Raw genomic sequence first — 24,622 nt, 5'->3', positions numbered from 1 at the left:
TATTAGAGAGAGAAAGCACGAGCAAGGGGAGGGACAGAGGGAGGAAGAGAGAGAATCTTACGCAGACTCCACACCTAGCACATGGGGCTCAATCTCATGACCCTGAGATCATGACCTGTGCTGAAATCAAGAGTCGGATGCTTAAACCCAGGCACCCTGAGCAGCTGTATTTTTAAGCGGGATATTTTGAAAAGAAGAGATGTACAGTGGCAGTTTACCAAATATGCAGAGAAACTTCCCTAAAATCCTGAATTACCCTACCCCCACAAGCTGTGAATATACAGGGGGTCCCCCAAGGAGTCTGGGAGAAAGCAACAGGAGGCAGGCAGAACAGCCAAGGGGAAATGTAAGCCTTGCCAATGGAGGGGAGGCAGAGTTTAGAGTCTGACTCCCACCAAGTTAGGAGGCTTGGTCAACCCTTCAGGATTTCTACTGATATCCCAGAAGGGCCATCCTTGGAAGTAAAAGATGACTCAGGACTAAGAATTCATCCTAAAAGTAAAGGCAAAATTGAAACAGAATCATCCTAACAAAGTATAAAACAAAACTTCCATGAATTTAAGTTAATTATCTAGTAACTTCCATGTCTGCTAGGGGGAAAAAGAAACAAGCTTCAGAAACAGAAGATGGAATCCAGACTCTGCAATGTGTCCAATATCAGTAAAAAATTACTAGATATGAGAAAAAAAGGAACATATCCCCTGCAGACAAAAGGCAACTGATATAAATGTGTGCTGAGATGAATTAGTTTTTTTGGAATTAGCAGTAGGAAATTAATGTAGCTATTGCAAACATGTACAAGTACCTAACACTGAAAGTGGCAATAATGAAAGAATAGATGGGAAATCTCACGAAAGAAATGGCGAGTAAATTTAAAAAAACAAAACAAAACACACGAACATTATAGAACTGTATATGTATAGCATCTGAAATGAAAAAGACACTGGATAAGCTTCACCACCAATTTTAAAGTAGCAGAAAAAAGGGCCACTGTACTTGAAGACAAACCAATAAAAATGATCCAACCTGAGTACCAGAAAGAAATACATAGTGCATAAAAGGAACAGTCTTAGACATCGAGAAGTCCAACAGATGTATAATTAGAGAATCACAAAAAGAGGAAAAAGAGAATGAGGCAGCAAAGAATTTAAGAAAAATTAGCCAGAAGTCTTCCAAATGTAACGAAAAACATCAGGTTACAAATCTAAGCACCTCAGTGAACCCCAAGCATGAAAACTACAAAAAAACACAAGGCCTAAGCACATTATATTGAACCTATGAAAACCAAAGATACAGAGAAATTCTTAAAAGCAGTCAGGGAAAAAGGCACATTGGATACCCAGAAACAACAGTAAACAAATGGCAGCTGATTTCTGTCAGAAAGAGCAGAAAACAGAAAACAATGGAACATCTTTAAAGAGTTGAAAGAAAAAAAGTCAACTCAGAATTCTTTCTTTTGGGAAAAGATCTTTAAAAAATAAAGATGAATAAAGAGATTTTCAGATAAACAGAAGCTGAGAGTATTTATTGCCAGCAGATTAGCACTATAGAAATTAGTAAAGAAAATTCTTCGGGTGCCTGGGTGGCTCAGTTGGTTAAGCATCTGCCTTCGGCTCAGGTCACGATCTGAGGGTCCTCGGATCGAGCCCCACACCGGGTTCCCTGCTCAGTGGGGAGCCTGCTTCTCCCTCTCCTTCTGCCCCTCCCAATGCTCATGCTCTCTCTCTCTCTCAAATAAATAAATAAAATCTTAAAAACAAAAAAAAAGAAAGAAAAAAACTGTTTTCAGGCAGGGGCACCTGGCTGGCTCAGAGCATGGGACTCTTGATCTCAGGATTGTGAGTTTGAGCCCCACATTGGGTGTAGAGATTACTTAAAAATAAAATCTTAAAAAAAAAAAAAAGAAGCAAGAAGGAAAAAGAAAAGGCACTCTGAAAAACAGTATTTAAAAAAAAAAAGAAATGAGGAAAATTTTTCAGGCGGAAAGACATGAGACCAGATGGAAACTCAGATTTGTAGGAAGAACCAGGAAGAGCACAGGAAATGGTAAACATGTTGGTAGACATAAGACTAGTTTTTTCCTCTTAATTTCTTTAAAAGATAACTTTTGGTTAATGTGAAAAATATTAGTTTATATAATGGAGTTTTTTTTTTTTTTTAAGATTTTATTTATTTATTTGACAGAGAGAGACACAGCGAGACAGGGAACACAAGCAGGGGGGAGTGGGAGAAGGAAAAGCAAGCTTCTCACGGAGCCGGGAGTCCGATGTGGGGCTCGATCCCAGGACCCTGGGATCATGACCTGAGCCGAAGGCAGATGTTTAACGACTGAGCCACCCAGGCACTCCATAATGGAGTTTTTAATGATTTTTAGATGTGTAACCACTTTTGCCTGATACTAGTAATTAATGCTTTGTCACTTTTTGCTTTGAAGAGTACATCTGAGGTTTTAACAATTTCATTAATTCTTTCAAACAACTAACTTTTGGACTTATTAGTTTTCTCCATTGTGCGTCTTTTTAGTGCAATTGTTTGTGCATTTATTTTTATTATTTCTTCCTTCCGTGTGCTTTGTACTTAATTGGATCTATTTTTTTTATCTTCTTGGACTAAAAACTTAGAAACTGATGATCACTAGGAAATATTTTTTTAATTTACACTATGATTTCTTTGGTCCAGATTATTTAGAAGGATATTTTTAAATTTTTTAAATATTTAGAGCTTTTAAAGCTATATTGTTGTTATCGATCTCTAATTGAATTTTATTGTGGTAGAGACTTTGTTTGACCCAGCACCTGCTCTATCTTTTAAGTGTACTATCAAGAGAAAGAACGAAATGTGGGGTCATGGGAAACCTTAACCTCTAAGAGAGTGACCTTATATTTTGGGGAAGATTTCTTAAAGAAATCTCCTTGAGAATATTATAGAGATTAGAGCTCTTCTCTCCAGGAAAACATGTTCATAGGCACATTTACATATTTTGCATACGATTTAGGGACTCACAAATCCTACGAATAAGAACAAAGAACAAAATGGAATTCTCAGCATCTTCACATCAGAACACTATGCTCAAAGGTGATTTATTTTAAGAGTCTTTCAAAATTGAGGTATAGAGGGGCGGAGCAAGATGGCGGAGGAGTAGGAGACCTGGATTTCGTCTGGTCTCAGGAATTCAGCTGGATGGGGATCAAACCATTCTGAACACCTACAAACTCAACAGGAAATTGAAGAAAAGAATACCAACAACTCTGAACAGAAAAGCGACCACTTTCTGGAAGGTAGGACGTGCAGAGAAGTGAATCCGAGGTGATATTTGGGAAGACAGATGGCGTGGGGAGGGGCCTCCATCAGCCGCTACTGGCAAGTGATAGAGCAGCGGAGCAAAAAATCAGAACTTTTAGAAGTCTGCCCTGCTGAGGGACGGCGCTCCAGTGGCTAAGCGGGGGTGGAACCCTCGTTGGGACACTGTGGTCTCAGGACCCTCGGGGTCACAGAAAGACCGGGGGTGCCTGAGTGCGGCAGAGCTCCCAGGTATCGGAGCAGGGAAGCCGGCTGCAGAGACGGAGCCCGGGCGCGGGCTCTCAGCTCGGAGTTGCCATAAACTGTGATCCGCGGCACAGTCAGGCCACTGCTCCTCCAGCAGGGACCCAACAAGCGGCAGATCCAGGGAGACTCCCCTTCCTCCCCTGGGAGGAGCAGTGCGGGAGTGCACCGCAGGGATCTGCTGGGTTTGGAGACTCCACACAGGGTCGGGAGCCAGAGACAGAAACGCTCGGTCACAGGCCGGGTGAGCATGGAGTGCGGCCAGAGACCAGGGAGACGGGAATGACTGACTGCTTTTCTCTGGGGGTGCACTGAGGAGCGGGGCCCCGAGTTCTCGGCTCCTCTGGGGCGGAGACTGGGAGGCCGCCATTTTCACTCTCCGCCTCCAAAGCTGGTCGGAAAGCTTGCAGGGAACAAAAGCCCCTGAGAGCAAACCCGAGCAGATTACTTAGCCCGGACCGGCAAGGGCGGGGCAATTCCGCCTCCGGCAAAGACATTTGGGAACCACGGCAACAGGCCCCTCCCCCAGAAGATCAGCGAGAACAGCCGGCCAAGACCAAGTTTACCGATCAATGAGAACGGCAGAACTCCAGCACCAGGGGAATACTGCACATAGAATCCATGGCTTTTTTTACCATGATTCTTTAGTCTTTCAAAGTTAATTTTTTTTAACTTTTTTTTTTTTAATTTTTCTTTTACCCTTTTTCAACCAACATCTTATCAATCCCTTTTTTAAAAAGTATTTTTTATTTTTCATTTTTAGAGTCATATTCTATCCCTTCGTAGTAGTTACCCTTATTTTTGGCATATATATATAAGTTGTTCTCTCTTTAAAATTTTGAGATAGTTTCTTCTAACAGATCAAAATATACCCTAAATCTCTAGTGTATGGTTTTGTTCTACTCTCCTGCCTGATCACATTCGCTCCCTTTTTTTTTCTTTTTTTTAAAATGCTCTTCTTTCTTTTTTCAAACAACTTATCAATTCCTTTTATAAAATTTTTTATAATTTTCATCTTTACAGTCATATTCCATCCCTTCATCATATCAACCCTTATTTTTGTACATATATAAGTTTTTCTTTCTTTAAAATTTTGGGAGGCACTTTCTTCTAACAGACCAAAATACACCCAAAATCTAGTGTGTGGCACTGATCTGTGCACCAGCCTGATCATATTGGATCATATTCTGTTTTTTTTGTTTTGTTCTGTTTTTGTTTGTTTTTATCTTTATCTTTTTCTTTTTTCTTCTTTCCCTTTCTTTTCCCCTGGCTTCAGGTCTTTTCTGATTTGTTTAGAGTATATTTTCTGGGGACGTTGTTACCCTGTTAGCATTTTGTTTTCTCATTCATCTATTCTCCTCTGGACAAAATGACAAGATGGAAAAAATCACCTCAACAAAAAGAACAAGAGGTATTACTGACTGCCAGGGACCTACTCAATACAGACCTTAATATGATGTCGGGTCTAGAGTTCAGAATCATCACTTTAAAGATACTAGCTGGGCTTGAAAAAAGCATGAAAGATATTAGAGAAACCCTTTCTGGAGAAATAAAAGAACTAAAATCTAACCAAGTCAAAGTCAAAACGGCTACTAATGAGGTGCAATCAAAAATGGGGGTGCTAACTGCTAGGATAAATGAAGCAGAAGAGAGAATCAGTGATATAGAAGACCAAATGATGGAAAATAAAGAAGCTGAGAAAAACAGATAAACAACTACTGGATCATGAGGGCAGAATTTGAGAGATAAGCGATACCATAAAACGAAACAATATCAGAATAATTGGGATCCCAGAAGAAGAAGAAAGAGAGAGAGGGACAGAAGGTATATTGGAGCAAATTATAGCAGAGAACTTCCCTAATCTGGGGAAGGAAACAGGCATCAAAATCCAGGAAGCACAGAGAACCCCTCTCAAAATCAATAAAAATAGGTCAACACCCCGACATCTAATAGTAAAACTTACAAGTCTCAGAGACAATGAGAAAAACTGAAAGCAGCTTGGGAGAAGAGATTTGTAACCTACAATGGTAGAAACATTAGATTGGCAACAGACCTATCCACAGAGAACTGGCAGGCCAGAAAGGACTGGCATGATATATTCAGAGCACTAAATGGGAAAAATATGCAGCCAAGAACACTATATCCAGCTAGGCTGTCATTGAAAATAGAAGGGGAGAGAAAAAGCTTCCAGGACAAACAAAAACTAAAGGAATTTGCAAACACGAAACCAGCCCTACAAGAAATATTGAAAGGGGTCCTCTAAGCAAAGAGAGAGCCTAAAAGCAACATAGACCAGAAAGGAACACAGACAATATACAGTAACAGTTACCTTACAGGCAATACAATGGCACTAAATTCGTATCTTTCAATAGTTACCCTGAATGTAAATGGGCTAAATGCCCCAATCAAAAGACACAGGCTAATCAGATTGGATAAAAAAACAAGACCCATCGATATGCTGTCTGCAAGAGACTCATTTTAGACCCAAAGACACCCCCAGATTGAAAGTGAAGGGGTGGAAAACCATTTACCATGCTAATGGACACCAAAAGAAAGCTGGGGTGGCAATCCTTGTATCAGACAAATTAGATTTTAAACCAAAGACTGTACTAAGAGATGAGGAAGGACACTATAGCCTACTTAAAGGGTCTATCCAACAAGAAGACCTAAGAATTGTAAATATCTATGCCCCTAAGATGGGAGCAGCCAATTAATAACAAAAGCAAAGAAACATATTGTCAACAATACGATAATAGTGGGGGACTTTAACACCCCCCTCACTGAAATGGACAGATCCTCTAAGGAAAAGATCATCAAGGAAATAAAGACTTTAAATGACACACTGGACCAAATGGACTTCACAGACATATTCAGAACATTCCAACCCAAAGCAACAGAATACATTCTTCTCTAGTGCCCATGGAACATTCTCCAGAATCGATCACATCCTAGGTCATAAATCAGGTCTCAACCGGTACCAAAAGATTGGGATCATTCCCTGCCTATTTTCGGACCACAATGCTTTGAAACTAGAACTCAATCACAAGAGAAAAGTCGGAAAGAACTCAAATACATGGAGGCTAAAGAGCATGCTACTAAAGAATGAATGGGTCAACCAGGAAATTAAAGAAGAATTTAAAAAATTCATGGAAACCAATGAAAATGAAAACACAACTGTTCAAAATCTTTGGGATGCAGCAAAGGCAGTCCTAAGAGGAAAGTATATAGCAATACAAGCCTTTCTCAAGAAACAAGAAAGGTCTCAAGTACACAACCTAACCCTACACGTAAAGGAGCTGGAGAAAGAACAGCAAATAAAGCCTATACCCAGCAAGAGAAGAGAAATAATAAAGATCAGAGCAGAAAACAATAAAATAGAAACCAAAAGAACAGTAGAACAGATCAATGAAACTAGGAGCTGGTTCTTTGAAAGAATTAACAAGATTGATAAACCCCTAGCCAGACTTATCAAAAAGAGAAGAGAAATGACCCAAGTAAATAAAATCATGAATGAAAGAGGAGAGATCACAACCAACACCAAAGAAATACAAACAATTATAAGAACATATGATGAGCAACTCTATGCCAGCAAATTAGATCATCTGGAAGAAATGGATGCATTCCTAGAGATGTATCAACTACCAAAACTGAACCAGGAAGAAACTGAAAACCTGAACAGACCTATAACCACTAAGGAAATTGAAGCAGTCATCAAAAATCTCCCAACAAACAAAAACCCAGGGCCAGATGGTTTCCCAGGGGAATTCTACCAAACATTTCAAGAAGAATTAATATCTATTCTTCTGAAACTGTTCCAAAAAATAGAAATGGAAGGAAAACTTCCGAACTCGTTTTATGAGGCCAGCATTACCTTGATCCCAAAACCAGACAAAGACCCCATCAAAAAGGAGAATTGCAGACCAATATCCTTGATGAACACGGATGCAAAAATTCTCATCAAAATACTAGCCAATAGGATCCAACAGTCCATTAAAAGGATTATTCACCACGACCAAGTGGGATTTATCCCTGGGCTGCAAGGTTGGTTCAACATCCGCAAATCAATCAATGTGATACAATACATTAACAAAAGAAAGAACAAGAACCATATGATCCTCTCAATAGATGCAGAAAAAGCATTTGACAAAGTACAGCATCCTTTCTTGATCAAAACTCTTCAGAGTATAGGGATAGAGGGTACATACCTCAATATCATAAAAGCCATCTATGAAAAACCTACAGCGAATATCATTCTCAATGGGGAAAAACTGAGAGCTTTCCCCCTAAGGTCAGGAACACGGCAGGGATGTCCACTATCACCACTGCTATTCAACATAGTATTAGAAGTCCTAGCCACAGCAATCAGACAACAAAAAGAAATAAAAGGCATACAAATCGGCAAAGAAGTCAAGTTCTCACCCTTTGCAGATGATATGATACTTTATGTGGAAAACCCAAAAGACTCCACCCCAATACTGCTAGAACTCATACAGGAATTCAGTAAAGTGGCAGGATATAAAATCAATGCACAGAAATCAGTGGCATTCCTATACACCAACAACAAGACAGAAGAAAGAGACATTAAGGAGTCAATCCCATTTACAATTGCACCCAAAACCATAAGATACCTAGGAATAAATCTAACCAAAGAGGCAAAGGATCTGTACTCAGAAAACTATAAAATACTCATGAAAGAAATTGAGCAAGACACAAAGAAATGGAAAAAAGTTCCATGCCCATGGACTGGAAGAACAAATATTGTGAAGATGTCAATGCTACCTAGAGCAATCTACACATTCAATGCAATCCCCATCAAAATACCATCCACTTTTTTCAAAGAAATGGAACAAATAATCCTAAAATTTGTATGAAACCAGAAAAGACCCCGAATAGCCAGAGGAATGTTGAAAAAGAAAAGCAAAGCTGGCGGCATCACAATTCCGGACTTCCAGCTCTATTACAAAGCTGTCATCTTCAAGACAGTATGGTACCGGCACAAAAACAGACACATAGATCAATGGAACAGAATAGAGAGCCCACAAATGGACCCTCAACTCTATGGTCAACTCATCTTCGACAAAGCAGGAAAGAATGTCCAATGGAAAAAAGACAGTCTCTTCAACAAACGGTGTTGGGAAAATTGGACAGCCACATGCAGAAGAATGAAACTGGACCATTTCCTTACACCACACACAGAAATAGACTCAAAATGGTTGAAAGACCTCAATGTGAGACAGGAGTCCATCAAAATCCTAAAGGAGAACACAGGCAGAAACCTCCTGGACCTCAGCTGTAGCAACTTCTTCCTAGAAACATGGCCAAAGGTAAGGGAAGCAAGGGCAAAAATGAACTATTGGGACTTCATCAAGATAAAAAGCTTTTGCACAGCAAAAGAAACAGTCAACAAAACCAAAAGACAACCGACAGAGTGGGAGAAGATATTTGCAAATGACATATCAGATAAAGGGCTGCTATCAAAAATCTATAAAGAACTTATCAAACTCAACACCCAAAGAAGAAATAATTCAATCAAGAAATGGGCAGAAGACATGAACAGACATTTTTCCAAAGAAGACATCCAAATGGCCCACAGACACATGAAAAAGTGCTCAACATTGCTCAGCATCAGGGAAATCCAAATCAAAACCTCAATGAGATACCACCTCACACCAGTCAGAATGGCTAAAATTAACAAGTCAGGAAACGACAGATGTTGGCTGGGATGCGGAGAAAGGGGAACGTTCCCCTCCTACACTGTTGGTGGGAATGCAAGCTAGTGCAACCACTCTGGAAAACAGTATGGAGGTTCCTCAAAAAGTTGAAAATAGAACTACCATATGACCCAGCAATTGCACTACTGGGTATTTACCCCAAAGATACAAATGTAGGGATCCGAAGGGGTACGTGCACCCCGATGTTTATAGCAGCAATGTCCATAACAGCCAAACTGTGGGAAGAGCCAAGATGTCCACTGACAGATGAATAGATAAAGAAGATGTGGTATATATATATAATGGAATATTATGCAGCCATCAAAAGGAATGAGATCTTGCCATTTGCAACGACGTGGATAGAACTGGAGGGTGTTATGCTGAGTGAAATAAGTCAATCAGAGAAAGACATGTATCATATGACCTCACTGATATGAGGAATTCTTAATCTCCAGAAATAAACTGAGGGTTGCTGGAGTGGGGGGTGAGGTGGGAGGGATGGGGTGACTGGGTGATAGACATTGGGGAGGGTATGTGCTATGGTGAGAGCTGTGAATTGTGCAAGACTGTTCAATCACAGATCTGTACCTCTGAAACAAATAATGCAATATATGTTAAGAAAAAAAAGAAGAAGAAGAAGATAGCAGGAGGGGAAGAATGAAGGGGGGGAAATCGGAGGGGGAGACGAACCATGAGAGATGATGGACTCTGAGAAACAAACTGAGGGTTCTAGAGGGGAGGGGGTGGGGGGATGGGTTAGCCTGGTGATGGGTATTAAAGAGGGCACGTTCTGCATGGAGCACTGGGTGTTATGCACAAACAATGAATCATGGAACACTACATCAAAAACTAATGAATTAATGTATGGTGATTAACATAACAATAAAAATTTTTTTAAAAAAAGGAAGAAGCCAAAAAAAAAATATTAAGGTATAATTTAAATCCTGGGTAATGCAAACATCATTTAGGTGTACAGTTTAGTGAGTTCTGAAAAATGTATACACACATGTAATCCACATCCCTATTCAGATAGAAAACATTTCCATCCCCAGAAAGTTCCCTCGTGTTCCTTCCTGGTCAGTCTCTATACCCCTAGAGGCAACTACTTTTAATAGGGATTTTGACCTTACAATACATCATTAGTTTTTGATTTAGTGATCCACGATTCATTGTTTTTGTATAACAGCCAGTGCTCCATGCAGTACGTGCTCTTCTTAATACCCATCATTGGTGACTAACATAACATAATAACATAAAATTTTTTTAAAAAGGGGGATTTTCAGTGCACATGGATAGTGGCTACATTCCCTAAAGACTGATGTTTCAGAGACAATATCCCTAGAAAGTGGATGTAAAGTAAGAACTGGTCATCTATTAAGAAACAATATAACAGTATCCCAAAAGAGGTGTCCTAAAAAGCTACAGTTAGCCATGTCCTGTGCTCATAAGCCCTAAACCCTTTTCAGAGCTGCCTTGCAGCATTTCAGAAAATAGAAATGTCTTCAGTTAGTCACTGTGTCCCAGTGACCCTCAGGAAAAAAAAAAAAAAACCAACATAGTCCGTAGAACCTTTCAATCTCACTCTTTACCTGGTCAGCTTCTGAATCTGAGGGGACCACCAACACCACGTCACCCCTTTGTAAGGTAAGTTCATCAGAATTTGCTGCTTCAAAATCATGTAGTGTTTCCACCTGCAAAAGATTTTTAAAGAATTTACTAATTTTAAAAAGAAAAGGAAATGTAACATTGAAATCTCCCAGCCAGATTATCAGCAGGTACTTGTAGAAGGCTCTCCAAGCTAGGTAAAGACAATGATCCCAGCATACCCCAAGGAAGAAGACCTCTAATCATAGAAAGGAAGTCCTGTTTACTTAAAACATCCAATTCTTGAAGACTGATATTAAGACAATTTGTACATTTAGTAATGCAATGCCTCAGCAAGAGTTGACATGTAGTGCATTAATTAAATTCTAATTCATCATATTTTTGTTAGATATTTTCATTTTATTATCACTGATGTTTTATTATTGTTTGTTTTTAAACTTGAACTAATAATGCCTAGTGGAAAGTTCCTCTAACCTCACTTCTGTTGAATAATTAATAATTGGAAAAATCAGGGGCACCTGGGTGGCACAGTCGGTTAAGCATCAGACTCTTGATTTTGGCTCTCAGGTCATGATCTCAGGGTAGTGAGATCGAGCCCCAGGCTGGGCTTCACACTGAGCATGAAGCCTGCTTAAGATTCTCTCTCCCTCTCTCTCTGCTGCTTCCCTGACTCCTCCCACCAATAAAATTACAATTACAATTAAATAAAATAGTACATGTAACATTTAAAAAAATAATGGGAAAAATCATCAATTCCCATATTTTATGGGAATTACTACTTAATTAAACCCTGTGATGAATTTCTTTAAAAACTTCCTATCTTAACCTTTAAACCACGCCAATCTGTTCCTTTTCTTTCTCTTTTCTTTCTTTCTTTTTTTTTTTAAATTGAAATATATTTGGAGTGCCTGGCCGGCTTAGATGGAAGAGCATGCGACTCTTGATCTTGGGGTTGTGAGTCTGAGCCCCAAGTTGGGTGTAGAGATTACTTAAATAAATAAAATTTAAAAATCGAAATAAATTTGACATATATTGTGCACATTTAAAGTGTACAGCATGCTAATTTGATACATTTGGATACTGTAGTAGGATGCCCTTATAGCAATACTGAGCCCCTCTATCACGTTATGTACTTGGCATTTGTTTTTAGTGCTAGGATAATTAAGATCTAGTCTCTGAGCAAATTTGATGATTATGATACAATGTTGTTGTCTATATTCACCATGCTGTGCATTAGATCTCTAGGGCTTATCTACTACTCACTGTGACTTTATACCCTTAAACAATACCTGTCCTCTCCCCCTACCCTTTTTCTCCCTTTTTTGAAAGATTTCTTTAAAATTTAATCATAAAAAATTCTGAGAAACAAAAGCAGGAAAAATAATATAATGACCCAGGTACTCACCCCGCTTGAGCAACTACTCAGTCACGGAGGGTTTATTTCTCCATGTCCCTCTCCTCAGCCCTACCCCCTGAGATTAAGTGATTGGCTATTAAAATGTGTATTTTTTTTATATAGAATCATAAAATGTCAGAGCTGGAAATGACAATCTTATTCCCCAATTCACAGAGAGAGGAGTGATGTTCCTCAGGTCACACTGCAGTTAGGGAGGGAAGCCGGGGTGCGTCCAGGCAGGCTGGTGTATAATCCAGCCCCAAGCAGATGCATTCACGGAGGATTTCAAAGCCCTGGTCTGAGCCCAGGGCTGGAGGGACTCACAGGGCTGGGAGAGAAGCACGGGAGGGCACACAGGGGGTGGGGTGGGGGGATTCACCCATTCTACCAAGGGGCATATCATTTGTCCTGTGGCAAACAATCTTTAACTATGGATTGCAGAAAAATGGAAAGTAATTACTGTCGTTTCTGCTTGTCCAGCAGCCCGGAAATCCTATCATTTTACCCTGTGACGTGGGGAAAGCAGTACTGAGAAAGAATACGTATCGCAAAATGCAAACAGAAACATCCGAAAACTAAAGGTTCCAGCAAAGGGGTCTCAGAGCCAAGGAAGGACGAATGGCTCCCAGATTAAAACAAGACAAAATGACAAGACCTTGTAGAGGAAGCCGGGAGGCACTTCCTGAGCCGCCTCGCTTGCAGATGGAGCGGAGGACAGTCGCTGGGAGTCCTGGCCCGCCTCGGGCTCTGCAGGCAGCTCTGGCAGCTCACCGGCGGGGCCTGGAAGAGCCGCGGCATCGCAGGTCTCCACGGACTCTTCACCTGCGGGGACTTCGTGGTCTCCCTCCCCTTCATTGTTGGAGGCGGGCTCTATGACGACTGAAGGGATGACCTTCTCCTGGAGGGAGAAAAATGTGGCGGTGCTGAGCAGGGGCTGGGAAGAAAGACTTCTACGTCCTCGGGTGCGCTGTGCACTGCTTCCGTCCCTGACGCACCCTCCTTGGCTCCCACGTTCCCCACCTCCCCCATTCCACAAAATGCCCGCCGTTCCCCAAAACTGGCCCAATCCTTTGGGCCTCAAGCCTTGCAGGACCTTCCTCCTGACATGGTCGCCTTCCTTGCTCTCCTGAGACAGAAACCCTTAGTGGGATTACTTTCTGGATCCTTGAGCAGTCAGGCCATTTGCAAAGAGTGGGTTTTTGTGGAAACTGGGAAAATGCATAGGAGACTCCGGGGGGGGGGGGTTGTGTGGGGGTGTGGAGACCATCCTGAAGGGGAACGTCGTAGGGTCCCAAGAATGGCCTCATTTTTGCCGTGGTCCACTCTTGTCCCACTGAATACTAACACTTTGAAGCTGACATTTAACCTCCTGTGATTGCTTTTCTCCCAGAGACCCACGCCGACTCCTGACTAGCCTGCAACTGTATTGTTTGTACAGATCTGGCTGGTGTTTGGAGAAAATCCAGGTCTGTTTTGTTTGCTGATTATCAGAGCCCACACCGCAGTTAGAGCTGGAGGGATGACAGTTCCCACCAACCACTCCTCCAAGGACTCTATACTGGGGGGCGCTGGGGGAGGGGGGAAGCAGAACCAAAGGATCAAGATCTCCTTTTTATTTTGTAACAAAGATGCGAGAGGAGACGAATTTCACTAGCATAATGGAAGCCTGGAGATGTTTATTGCCTTCCAGATCAAGTTCTCTATTCCCTCAGATATCAGTGGGCTTAAGCACTTCCATTCTTCAATTTGGAGAAAATAATATACTTTTTCAACAAGTCTAACAATATAATACAAAAACACTTCTGGCATTGTGACAAGAAAAATCTCATGAACAAATGGCACATATTTTTGAGTTATTTCTCCAAATACCAATACTACCTGCTGTTTTTCTAGTGGGATGAAAGGGATCATTTAGTTTCAAGCTTTGAGTAACCCTGGAGAGATCTGCGGGAAATTTCTTATGAGTAAACTAATCAGGACAAAGGAGAGCATCACATCGAGAGCCCACTTTTTATTGTTACCCTTCTGGAATCTAGACCAAGTGTGCAGTTTAGAAGACCTGCCCTTGCTGTGTGCCCCCCACATCATGGATTATATGGATTTGTGGACTTTGAACAAACACTTCTCTGAAGAAGTGAGGAGCTGGGGCTAGTCCAACAACTTCATGTATGTATTTAATGACCTGTTGGCCTCCTGAACGTGCCAACAGGAATGGGCTTTTGCTGAAAGGAGCTTCCTAATGGTGAATTTGGGGCGCTCTGGTGATAACAACAATTCCCAAATACTACTACTAATGATAGGATGTAACTACTAATATTGGGTTCTCCCCACGTGCCTGCCACTGGGCAAAGCACTGGATGGCTATTTCTTCACATATCAGTACAACCCGCCATCCGGTCACATTCTCTTCCTCACGCTTACATCATCTGTGCTTTATTCTTCTTCTCAATCACTGGGGGCCTGTGTGAACCTTGCAATGCTGACATTGGGAGAAAGCCTGGCTCAGACTCTTGTTGACAATCTTATATACAAATACATAAATAATAGTAAATAAAAATATAAAGAACACACATATATATAATAAATTTGAAATATAAAAAATTCTACAATGTATGTAATTATATTTATGTAGAATTTTATATATTTTAAATTTATTTTATGTCTATATAATTGCATATTGTTTAATAGTATATATGTAATTGTATACTGTATATTGTGTATGTGTACGTATATATGTATGTGCATATATAAAATTGTATTTGTTCAAGCGGGGTACCACGCAATGGCCACAAACCTGTTCTGCACCCAGAGTTGTTACCAGCACTCACCAGTAAACCGCATTCCACCCCGGGCACCGCCTCCCCAGAACCTCCATTTCCCTGGGATACTCACCTGAGGGGCTGCTGCTTCTGGTTCTTCCGGTTGAGATCGGTCACTATCTACAGCCTGTGTGGTATCAGCATCAGTCCTGGCCTCCTCTCCGCCTGCTCCTTCCCCAGCAGGAAGAGCTGCCTTCTCCGTCTCTGCTTCTTCCACTGGGGCCTCCTCGGCGGCTGACACCACGGTTCCAACAGCCACATCGGCGTCCGTTCCAGGTATGACCTGCAGCCCAGACACCAGACAGGCCATGTCTGTAACTGCATGGGGCCTCAAGAAGAGCCAGCCCCAGCCCTTTCACCTCCGGCCCCTCTGCGGAGGCTCATCGGATGTGGAAAGCTCTGTGGAAGGTACCGAAGCTCAGGATTCCGGCAAGGCGGAGTCTGCCCTCCGTCCATCAGAACTGACCACTCTTCCCCGGGAATGCAGGGCACAGCACAGGGAACCTAGCCAATGGTACTGAAGGGTGCCAGATGGTGGCTCCACTTGAGGTGGGTGGAGCGTAACATACAGACCTGTGCAATCACTATGTTGTACACAAGAAACTAATGGAACATTACATGTCAACTCTACTTCAGTTAAAAAAAAAAAAAAAACCCAAAAAAACAAAACCTATCCTTTCTGGGCCCCCAACGAGGCTACATTCCTCTGCTTTCCTTGCAGTTAGGTTCAGCAAATGGAATTTGACTGGAAGTGACCTAAGTCATTCGAGAGACATGGCTTTTAATGGTTGGGTGGTCCCCTCCACAAGCTGTTTCTACTTTGGTTGCCTGAAAGCCAATGGTCACAAAGTCCTCGAAGACATCAGAGTCACAAAATGGAAGGGGCATTGCCCCAAAACCTGGGTCATGGAAGAAAGCTCTGTAAGAAAGGCATCCTCATTGTGCACAGTCAGAATTTAGAAAAATCGCATTTCAGTATAAACTCTAAAATCTTCATGGGGAAGGTCCCAGAAGCTAAATCACATTCATGAAAAAAAAATACATTGGGGAGTTTTCTCAATGAGACTTCTTGAGAATGAAGGGCAAATCATTTTTGTTATGAAATATGCATTATAATAAAAACTCATATCAGATTTTGGGTTCATTTAATAGGAGAAGTGAAATAGAAAAAAAAATGAGTATTTTCTAAGGTTGCAGGCAGTCCAAAGAAGAGCTGTAAGTAGTGTTTAAAACTTGCACTAATTAAAGAAAGAAAGTGCAATCAGAAGTTTTAGCTTTAGGCAGATTGGTTGCAGAGCACACATCGAGGACTCTAACATCAGTGTGGCAGGCCTGATTTGAGAAGCTCAAACCAGAAAAGACTGAGGAAGAGGAATATTCAATTGAGCTTATATAATATACCCAGGACATGTATTTCAAAAATTGATCTTGCTATCTGATGTGATTAGCATTAGCCATTCCTCTTCTCTATTGAATAAATTCTACCCAGTTTGTCCTGCTGGGTTAGGAAAGTTCCAGTGTTGCTGATACTGTCAGATGGAGAGCAGGGGATGGACAGTGCCCGCAGAGCGGGCATCAGAAGTGGGGGCTGGAGAACGTGAGCCACATACCTACTCTCAAAGCAACACATTTTTTAAAAACCTTTCTTCTGGCTCAAATTTATAGGTAATAAATTAAAGAGAAATGACCTGCCACAGAATACATTTTTCTACAACATAATATTTCACTTTAGGGATGAAAAATAGTGCTAACAGCTACACTTATTTGTTATATGGCCAAAGATTATTCATATTCTTAGGCCTTTACTTGCCTCTCATAGAAATTTGGCTCATGCAGAATGTGCAGTGATCCAAAATGTAGTCACACCCATGACGTACCGTTTCTTCCTTTTTTTTTTTTCTTTCCACCCTGTCTTTAAGTTACTGGGTTCAGAAAAGTAATTGTTTATATGAATTGTAATATATTCATTTAAAGCAAATTTAAATGCTAACAATTATTGAAGTGGGGATTCATATTTTGGTGAATGACTGACAATCCCCCTAATAGAAAGTTTAAAAGTTTAAGAGAATTACATCTCTTGTTTTAAATAAACAGGGTCTTTGTATGGATGTACTGTTGATGTTGTCAAGAGAGTAATAATGAGAACATAAATTAGCAGGGCATCTTCATTCCAAGAAGAGCAGTGAACAATTGCTCATAGCTTTATTGTTGAAGAAATCAACAGGCTTTCTCCAGGATCCTAAGGATTACCTAGCAAAGTTCTTCCACATCAGAACTATACATAAAGACAACGTGCATACAATGGACTTTCAGGCTCAAATGTAGAAAGCAAGTTGTGTTATCAGAATTCCAAGTTATTTATGCTTTCCATCTGCTTGGAAAATCATACCCATTGAGTGAATATCCCCCTGGTTTCAACAGCATCAAACCAGATGGACTATATATCATGCAGATGGTATGGGCAAACAGAACAGTACACACCACCACACACACATAACACACACATAGTTACAGATCAGAAAGCAACCACTATGTTGTTTAATAAGCTACTCCTCCAAGTGATTATGCATAAATCCTCCCATACATATATGTGCCAAGAACATACTATTAGTGATTGGATTTTACTCTCAACTGAATTGATATATGTCCAGAAGAGAATATATTTCTGTGAAGTATTAATGGTGTTGCCAAAAATAATTTAACTCTATCCATACAAATAGAATGTTAATGATGAGTCCCTGATTTATCTCTAGCACTCTAAATAGCTATGCATTTGATTGCATCCGATTTTACTACTGCAAGATGTACCTTGCAATACGTCATCACCTTGTCTTTGCTAAATAATTTAAACAGGCATCATTGGCTGGATGTGATTTAGACCAGGCGGTGTGGCTGCAGTGATGCTGGCCACCAGCAGGGGGAGGCCAAGGGCTCTGTCTGTCCTCACTGATGTTTGCTGAACTCAAAAAGCGCAAATAGCCCAGCTTCTACCTGTCAGCAATCTACCTGACCTCTGCGGCATACACAAAAAGGGATGGAAGGATGATGTCCAATAAAAATCACCAAAAGATTGAAATTAACAATGCTAGTAAAGGCGAGGCACCAAGGAAACTGGCACTTTGACTACAGAGCAGAAAAACCAAACATTTTGAATGACCTACTTGGAAAAGGGAAGAAATTAACATCCCTCCCTTCTCTGAGTCCATTAGCAATGAATTCCTATTTCTCTAGCCAAATACAACACTTTGATTTTACAGACCTTAAGAATGTTACAGAAACAGAGAATGACTGTCTGCTACCTATATTCCCTATTTTTTGCCTCCAGAATTGCTCTGAAAATCAGGGGTCCCCAATCCTCCCTTTATGCCTGGAATCTGTTGCACATTTTCTGCTCTTACAAAAATATTTCCAGTGCATATTTACCTACTGCAATAACAGAACCACATAAAAATACAATGGAAAATAGGACTCCCATTTGCTCGGATTAAGTGTTAGCTCCAGATAAAATCAAAGATCGGAAAGAGTTTCAGCGACAAGAGTCATCCCTCTTTTTGTTATTATTTTTACGGAGTCCAATTTGTTAGCTATTTGTAGACTGAAAAACGGAAAACATTTTCTGGACTCTGATCGCTACTGGAGATGTTACACCTGCTAGGAAAAACCACAATGATTCATGACTTCTATTTGTTGTTTTTTTTTTGTAAGTGTCATCCAGAGAGACCAGATGAATGAAACCACGGAAAGCATTTCAAGTCTTTGATGTTCAATTTTTCTTGTTCCTCCAAATGTTCAAGTTAACACCATTATCTTATCCTCTGCCCAGACTGTACTGTCTGTTGGCCAAATATATTTATGGGGGGGGGGGGACATATAATGCAAAGAGACATAAAAAAGTTCTCCCTGCCCTTGGGCACATTTACTGTATCCACAAAGCCCACGAGGCACAGACACCCTATTGCAATTTGCACGTGCATCACACAAACCACAAGGACCAGCATGGGACGTCTTTGAGAAGGTGAACGGCTCTCGCTTTATCACACCACACAGATCCTACTGCTTTCTTCAACTTCTGCCTCAACAAACTCCTTGATGGAAAGCGATGTGGTCATGGCATTCATGTCAGCGTCCTCCCAAACACCTGTTAGCAAAATTTCTGGAGGTGGGATGAAATGAATGCATGCAACAATGGCCTGTGTATCTTGCAAAGTAGGGAGACACAACAGGATGACAGAGAAAAGCCAAGCCCTGCAGGAGACGGCACCGTGAGGGCAGGTCAACAGGGACCCAGACTCCAGACGAGCAGTGATTGGCTACACAAGAATTTGTGATCTTTGGGCTTTGTGTAATTTATGGATTCATTTTATTTACTCAGTGTTTGTTTCCTTGGCAATGTGGGCTCTGAGCAATGCCTGAGAAGCCACCTGCCAGTAACTGGTCTGGATAAGGACAACCCTGGAATAAAATTCCATATGTATCTATCGGCTAGGTTATTTCAACTGAAATTCCTCTGGTTAAAATAATAATGGAGACCATGGGTTTAAAGATAATAAAAGAAGTAACATTTTCACATATTTATTTTCAATCATTTTCTGGAACTAGTGGGGCTTTATTGTCTGTTTATTTTATAACACAGGGATCATGTTTCTTAGAAAAATTTTATCAATGGCCTATATAATTTGTACTTTGTTTTCTATTTGACAACTTATTTAATAACATTTTTGTCATTGAACACTAGTTGGTTTCTAGCTTTTAAATGTTATAATACTCTGAAGAGAGATCTTGGTTTGTAACCATATTAATAGCAATTAGTTAGACTGTACATTTAAATAATTTAAATACTAAACACTAATCCTTTTATTCATTTATGATGTTTCTATTAAGGACTGTTTTTGAATTTTTGCCCAGCATTTTATTATGATAACAGTCAATACAGAGAAAATAAAAAGAATCAGGCAGTGAACGTCCGAACACCTACCATCTGGGACCTTCAATTTACACGTTACATTTGCCTTATTCTTTCCGTCCATGATGACTTTGAGTCACCTTTCAGTCTCTCACAATACATCTTCATAAAATGTTTTTCAGGAATTCTCTGGTGATTCTATAGCCCTTCTATATTTGATAATCTCTCTCTGCTGCTTTCACATGTGACCAACTACACTGTCTTGGGGTAAAACGGCTACAATGTGATTTTTTGTGTGTTCAAAGTCAGCCAGGTGTTCCAAGAGCTCCTGAGCTTTAGCCCAGGGGAGGGCGCGTCTGAGGTCCGCCTGATTGTTCTTTGCTAGCACATTCTTTCCCCCAATCGAAATGCTTGCAGAACTTTCTTGTAAACTCGGAATTTAAAATTTTAAAAGAATACATTCAGATGTTAGTCCCTCATTAATTCTGCCTTTTGTTGGTGATTTCTCATGATATGCAGGCAGGAATCCCTTCGACTAGAAAAACTTTCTTGCGTGGGGCTGGCTGGTCGGGCAGCTACTCCTTTCTTCACCGTCCCTTCTTGGCAAACTGATTATCTGTGCATCCATTCCTCAGTCTTTGGCCCCCACATCTACCATCTTTCCTTATGATTTTCCTCTTTGTTTTGGAAGAGCTCCTCCAGTTTACCTCCTATCACTTCTCTACACTGTGACGTCTGGTCTTCACTCCTTCATCCACAAGTTTTAATTCTAGTATTACATCTCCTCCCCTTAAAGTGGTTTCTTACATCATGGAGCTCCCTTTTCATCTGCCTCAGAAGCAGCTCCCTTCTTATCTCAATGTGGTTACCTTATTACCCCTCTTTCAATTTTGTTTCCCATGATGAAGGTCATCTTGGAATTTTACCGACAAAAAAAAAATCTGGTAATTTTTTGTTGTTGTTCTCTTAAGAAAATTTGAACTCTATTTATAATGCAATTCCTTCCTTCTTTTGTGATGCTCTATGCCATTTTATTTTATTTTAAAGATTTTATTTATTTATTTGACAGAGAAAGACACAGCGAGATAGGGAACACAAGCAGGGGGAGTGGGAGAGGGAGAAGCAGGCTTCCCGCTGAGCAGGGAGCCCCATGCGGGGCTCGGACCCAGGACCCCGGGATCGTGACCTGAGCCGAAGGCAGACGGTTAACGACTGAGCCACCCAGGTGCCCCCTATGTCATTTTAAAAACGTGTTTGTTTCATGATTTAAAATGAGGTGAGATCTCTCCAGGCCTGATCAGCCGACATAGGAACATTTTCTTTGTTCCTTTTCCTCTCCGTCTAGGCATTTTAGATGTCCTTTTCAGAACAGCAACTGGGGAGTGATTTCACCAAGCATCTACACACAAACATCGGTCTTGAATGCCCCAATGTACGTGTCAAAGGGTGAGCTGCTGTGAGAAAAGCAGCAGGCCCAAGAGGACCTGGGTGCTTTGGACCGATGCCCCCATGCTCACGGCGGGCTGGATGCCAATCGTCTTCTACCTGGACTGGATGGATGAAGCTGTCACGTATTTATCCATGCCAGGCTCAGTGATTGTTAAAGATATGTTAAAGCCTCGGTTTGTGCAAAATCCTCCTGGGCTTGGGCCAGTATTTCTAGAATATAGTACCACTGAAACTTTCACTTTTTTTGTATATTTAAGTATAAGGAGCATTAAAATGAAAAAAAAAAACCTAGTAATAGTGAATCTGATATAATTTTTTGTGATTTATTTTTTTAATGTTTTCAGGTTTCTCATTTAATTTTCCATTACATGCTGCTGGGATGCATTCCATTTTCATTAAAATACTCCTGGGGTAAGTGACACAAATGATAAGTAAAGGATGTAAGAAATGCACTGTATATTGTTAATTTGGTTAAAGGACATTTTATACTGGAGTCAGAGAGTGACCATCTTCTGGACACCTTCTCTTTGAAGAGGTACTTGACTGAAAGATCACTGAACTCTAGGTTTACCAATTTACCCCAAGCATGGCATAATCATTCTGATCCAGATGCAGGCTTCTGCTCGACAGTTTCAATGTATGCACATTCTGCAGCCCGTTGGGGGAACCGACCTTTCCTGTGACTCGAGGGCTCTCTAGGCCTTATCCCGGGTGTGTCCCATTTACTGCACATTATGTGCCCAACATCCCTATTAGATATCATTCTCATTTTCTACACAAGTCAGCTAACTCTTAGAGATCAAGTAACTCAGGCTGTCAGTAAACCAGGACTGACACAGTCTACTATATAACTCTAAATTCCATGTTTTATCATACCATCCTGCATCCGAGAAGACAACGCTCCTCTCAAATCAGACTTCCGTAGTGATCCTGAGACGTGGGGCGTCCCCACGGACCCACTGCTTTCTCCAGACAACCCCAAGCAAGGGATGCTTGATAAAGAATACGAGTGGAATTTCATAAACTAGAATACATTCACTTACAGTCTTGGAATGCTACCCTTTAAAATGAGATTCATAGTTTATAAATAAAATACTCATTTACATGTACTATTGGGTACCTAAGCAAACATGTCATAAAATCCTTCTTAATTAAGAGCTAATTACATGATAGAAAGTTAACGAGAAGTGCTTGGTCGGAGAGAATATCCCTTAACATTAGTTTTGCCCGTCGGCCCACAGATTCATTGTTTAGAAAAGTATGTGTGGAATGGGAAAGTAGAAGATCAACCATCTCCTGGCTTTATCCACTACACTGCAGAGTTAGAAATTCGGCACCTGGACATTCATAGTTGTGTTCACAGGTTAGAGATGAGTAGGCTCCCAAAGCTGGAAGGACCACAGAACTCATCTAACCCATCCTACAGGGGAGGAAACAGGATAGAATGAAGTACCACTGCAGAGACAACTGGGGATCCGAGTTTTAGTTCTGATTCTTGCACTCATCAGCATGAGAGCTGGAGTGACCCCTGAGCCCCTCTGGGAAGTACAAAGGGAGATAAATTATATCACAGAGGGAATTTGGTCATAGGCGATTCTTGCCTTTTCCTGGCCATCCCTTAATCTGGATCCAATGTGAGCCCTTGATTTGTCTGAAGAGCCAAGCATTTCTACGGAAATAAAGGATTTTCCTCCAGATGCATTTTAAAGAAAAGCCTAAGAGGCAGCTAGCCTCATTACAGCCCCAGAGACTGATGTACTGAGCCACAGGCTGGTGGTCAGTGCTCCTCTTCACACAAACTCTACTTAGAACAGCTCAGGTCCGGGGCGCCTGGGTGGCTCAGTCGTTAAGCGTCTGCCTTCGGCTCAGGTCATGATCCCAGGGTCCTGGGATCATGCCCCACGTCTGGCTCCCTGCTCAGCCGGGAGCTTGCTTCTCCCTCTCCCACTCCCCCTGCTTGTATTCTCTCTCTCGCTGTGTCTCTCTCTGTCAAATAAATAAATAAAATCTTTAAAAAAAAAAAAAAAAAGAACAGCTCAGGTCCTCAGTTTCCTTCAGCAGGATGGCAGAGGTGAGCCCCCCCTGCCCCGCAACACCAGGCCTCCAGTGGTGCTCCTGTCCAAGGCGGTACCTGGTACTAAGAACTTCATTTGATATATCCATGGGAGTCTTTCTAATAAAGGAAGTTAGTGGTTTTCTTCCTCTTGACTTCATCTCAATCATCTTCTTTCAATCTACTCCCTGAGTTGCCCGCAGTGCATCGTGAACCCTCAGCAGCCGGGTCCCAGCGCAGCTCGGCCACTGGCAGCCCTGTTGCCATGGCAACGCCTGTCTGAATGAGCACCACACTTCTCTGCAGAACTTCAGATCTTCACCGTTAATGAATTTTTGGTGCATCTGGCCTTTCAGGTCATGGCCGAATATCCAATAATGATACGTAGTAGAACACTGAAGGTTGAATCAGAGGTTTGTTTGCAAAGTCTATGAAAGACGTGGATAGGAAAGGTGGATTTCTCTTTCGAAGCAAAGGTGAATGCGGTGTGTTGTGCACTCTCAAGAGATGGCGCCATGAGCAAGACCTAGTTGCCAAAGTAGCCAGTCACAAAAGACAGCCTCATTAAGGAAAATGCCTTTACGGTGCAATGAACAGTTGACCTTGCCCCTGGCCCCATTATCTTTGAATGATCCATGAAGCATTTGTTGCCACTGCTCAGACTGCCTTCTTGTGAGTGGACCCAGGCTTGGGGCGGCAGAAGGTGGGGCCGCCAGACCAACCCAGAGACAAGACCAAAAATGGTGATCTGCAAATCACCTAAATGTCATCATGGTCTTTTGGCAGAACTCCCACCCCTGACCCTGCCAAAAACCACATGCACCTTTTGGGGCAGCCTAGAACCCGCCCAGATGACAGACTAGAGATTGAATCTTGAGGAAGGGTAGGCAGCAGATGGTGGCCCTTGGAAGACCCAACTGCCAACCCTATGTTTTTGTAGCCTTTGAATAGCTTGTGGCATTGGTAAGTAAAACCTACGCTGGGATGATCTGTCATGCCAACTGCCTAGCAAATATCACAAGGGATTTGAAAATCCTTAATTTTTTAATGTAGTAAGTTGTAGATTTTTGAACACAGGAAGAGAACATAAGAGTTTAACAGGTACAGCACTCTTAGAGGGGAGAAAACTGGCAGAGAAGGGTG

General features: G+C 41.4%; 1 protein-coding gene across 1 annotated transcript in view; it reads right to left on the bottom strand.

Annotated features, from left to right (window-relative positions):
- AMPH (amphiphysin) overlaps positions 1-24,622 on the bottom strand; it is a 271,638-nt gene that overhangs the window by 3,747 nt on the left and 243,269 nt on the right. The window contains exons 18-20 of the mRNA XM_032430566.1: positions 15,148-15,357; positions 12,911-13,153; positions 10,844-10,945 (exon numbers count right to left, since the gene is read on the bottom strand). Coding sequence (XP_032286457.1) covers positions 10,844-10,945; positions 12,911-13,153; positions 15,148-15,357 — 555 coding nt within the window. The remainder of the gene's footprint in view (positions 1-10,843; positions 10,946-12,910; positions 13,154-15,147; positions 15,358-24,622) is intronic.

This window comes from Phoca vitulina, unplaced genomic scaffold (assembly GCF_004348235.1).
Source record: "Phoca vitulina isolate PV1807 unplaced genomic scaffold, GSC_HSeal_1.0 scaffold44, whole genome shotgun sequence".
Lineage (NCBI taxonomy): Eukaryota > Metazoa > Chordata > Mammalia > Carnivora > Phocidae > Phoca > Phoca vitulina.
The sequence above is the reverse complement of the archived record's forward strand: the minus strand, read 5'-3'. Positions and strand labels throughout refer to the sequence as shown.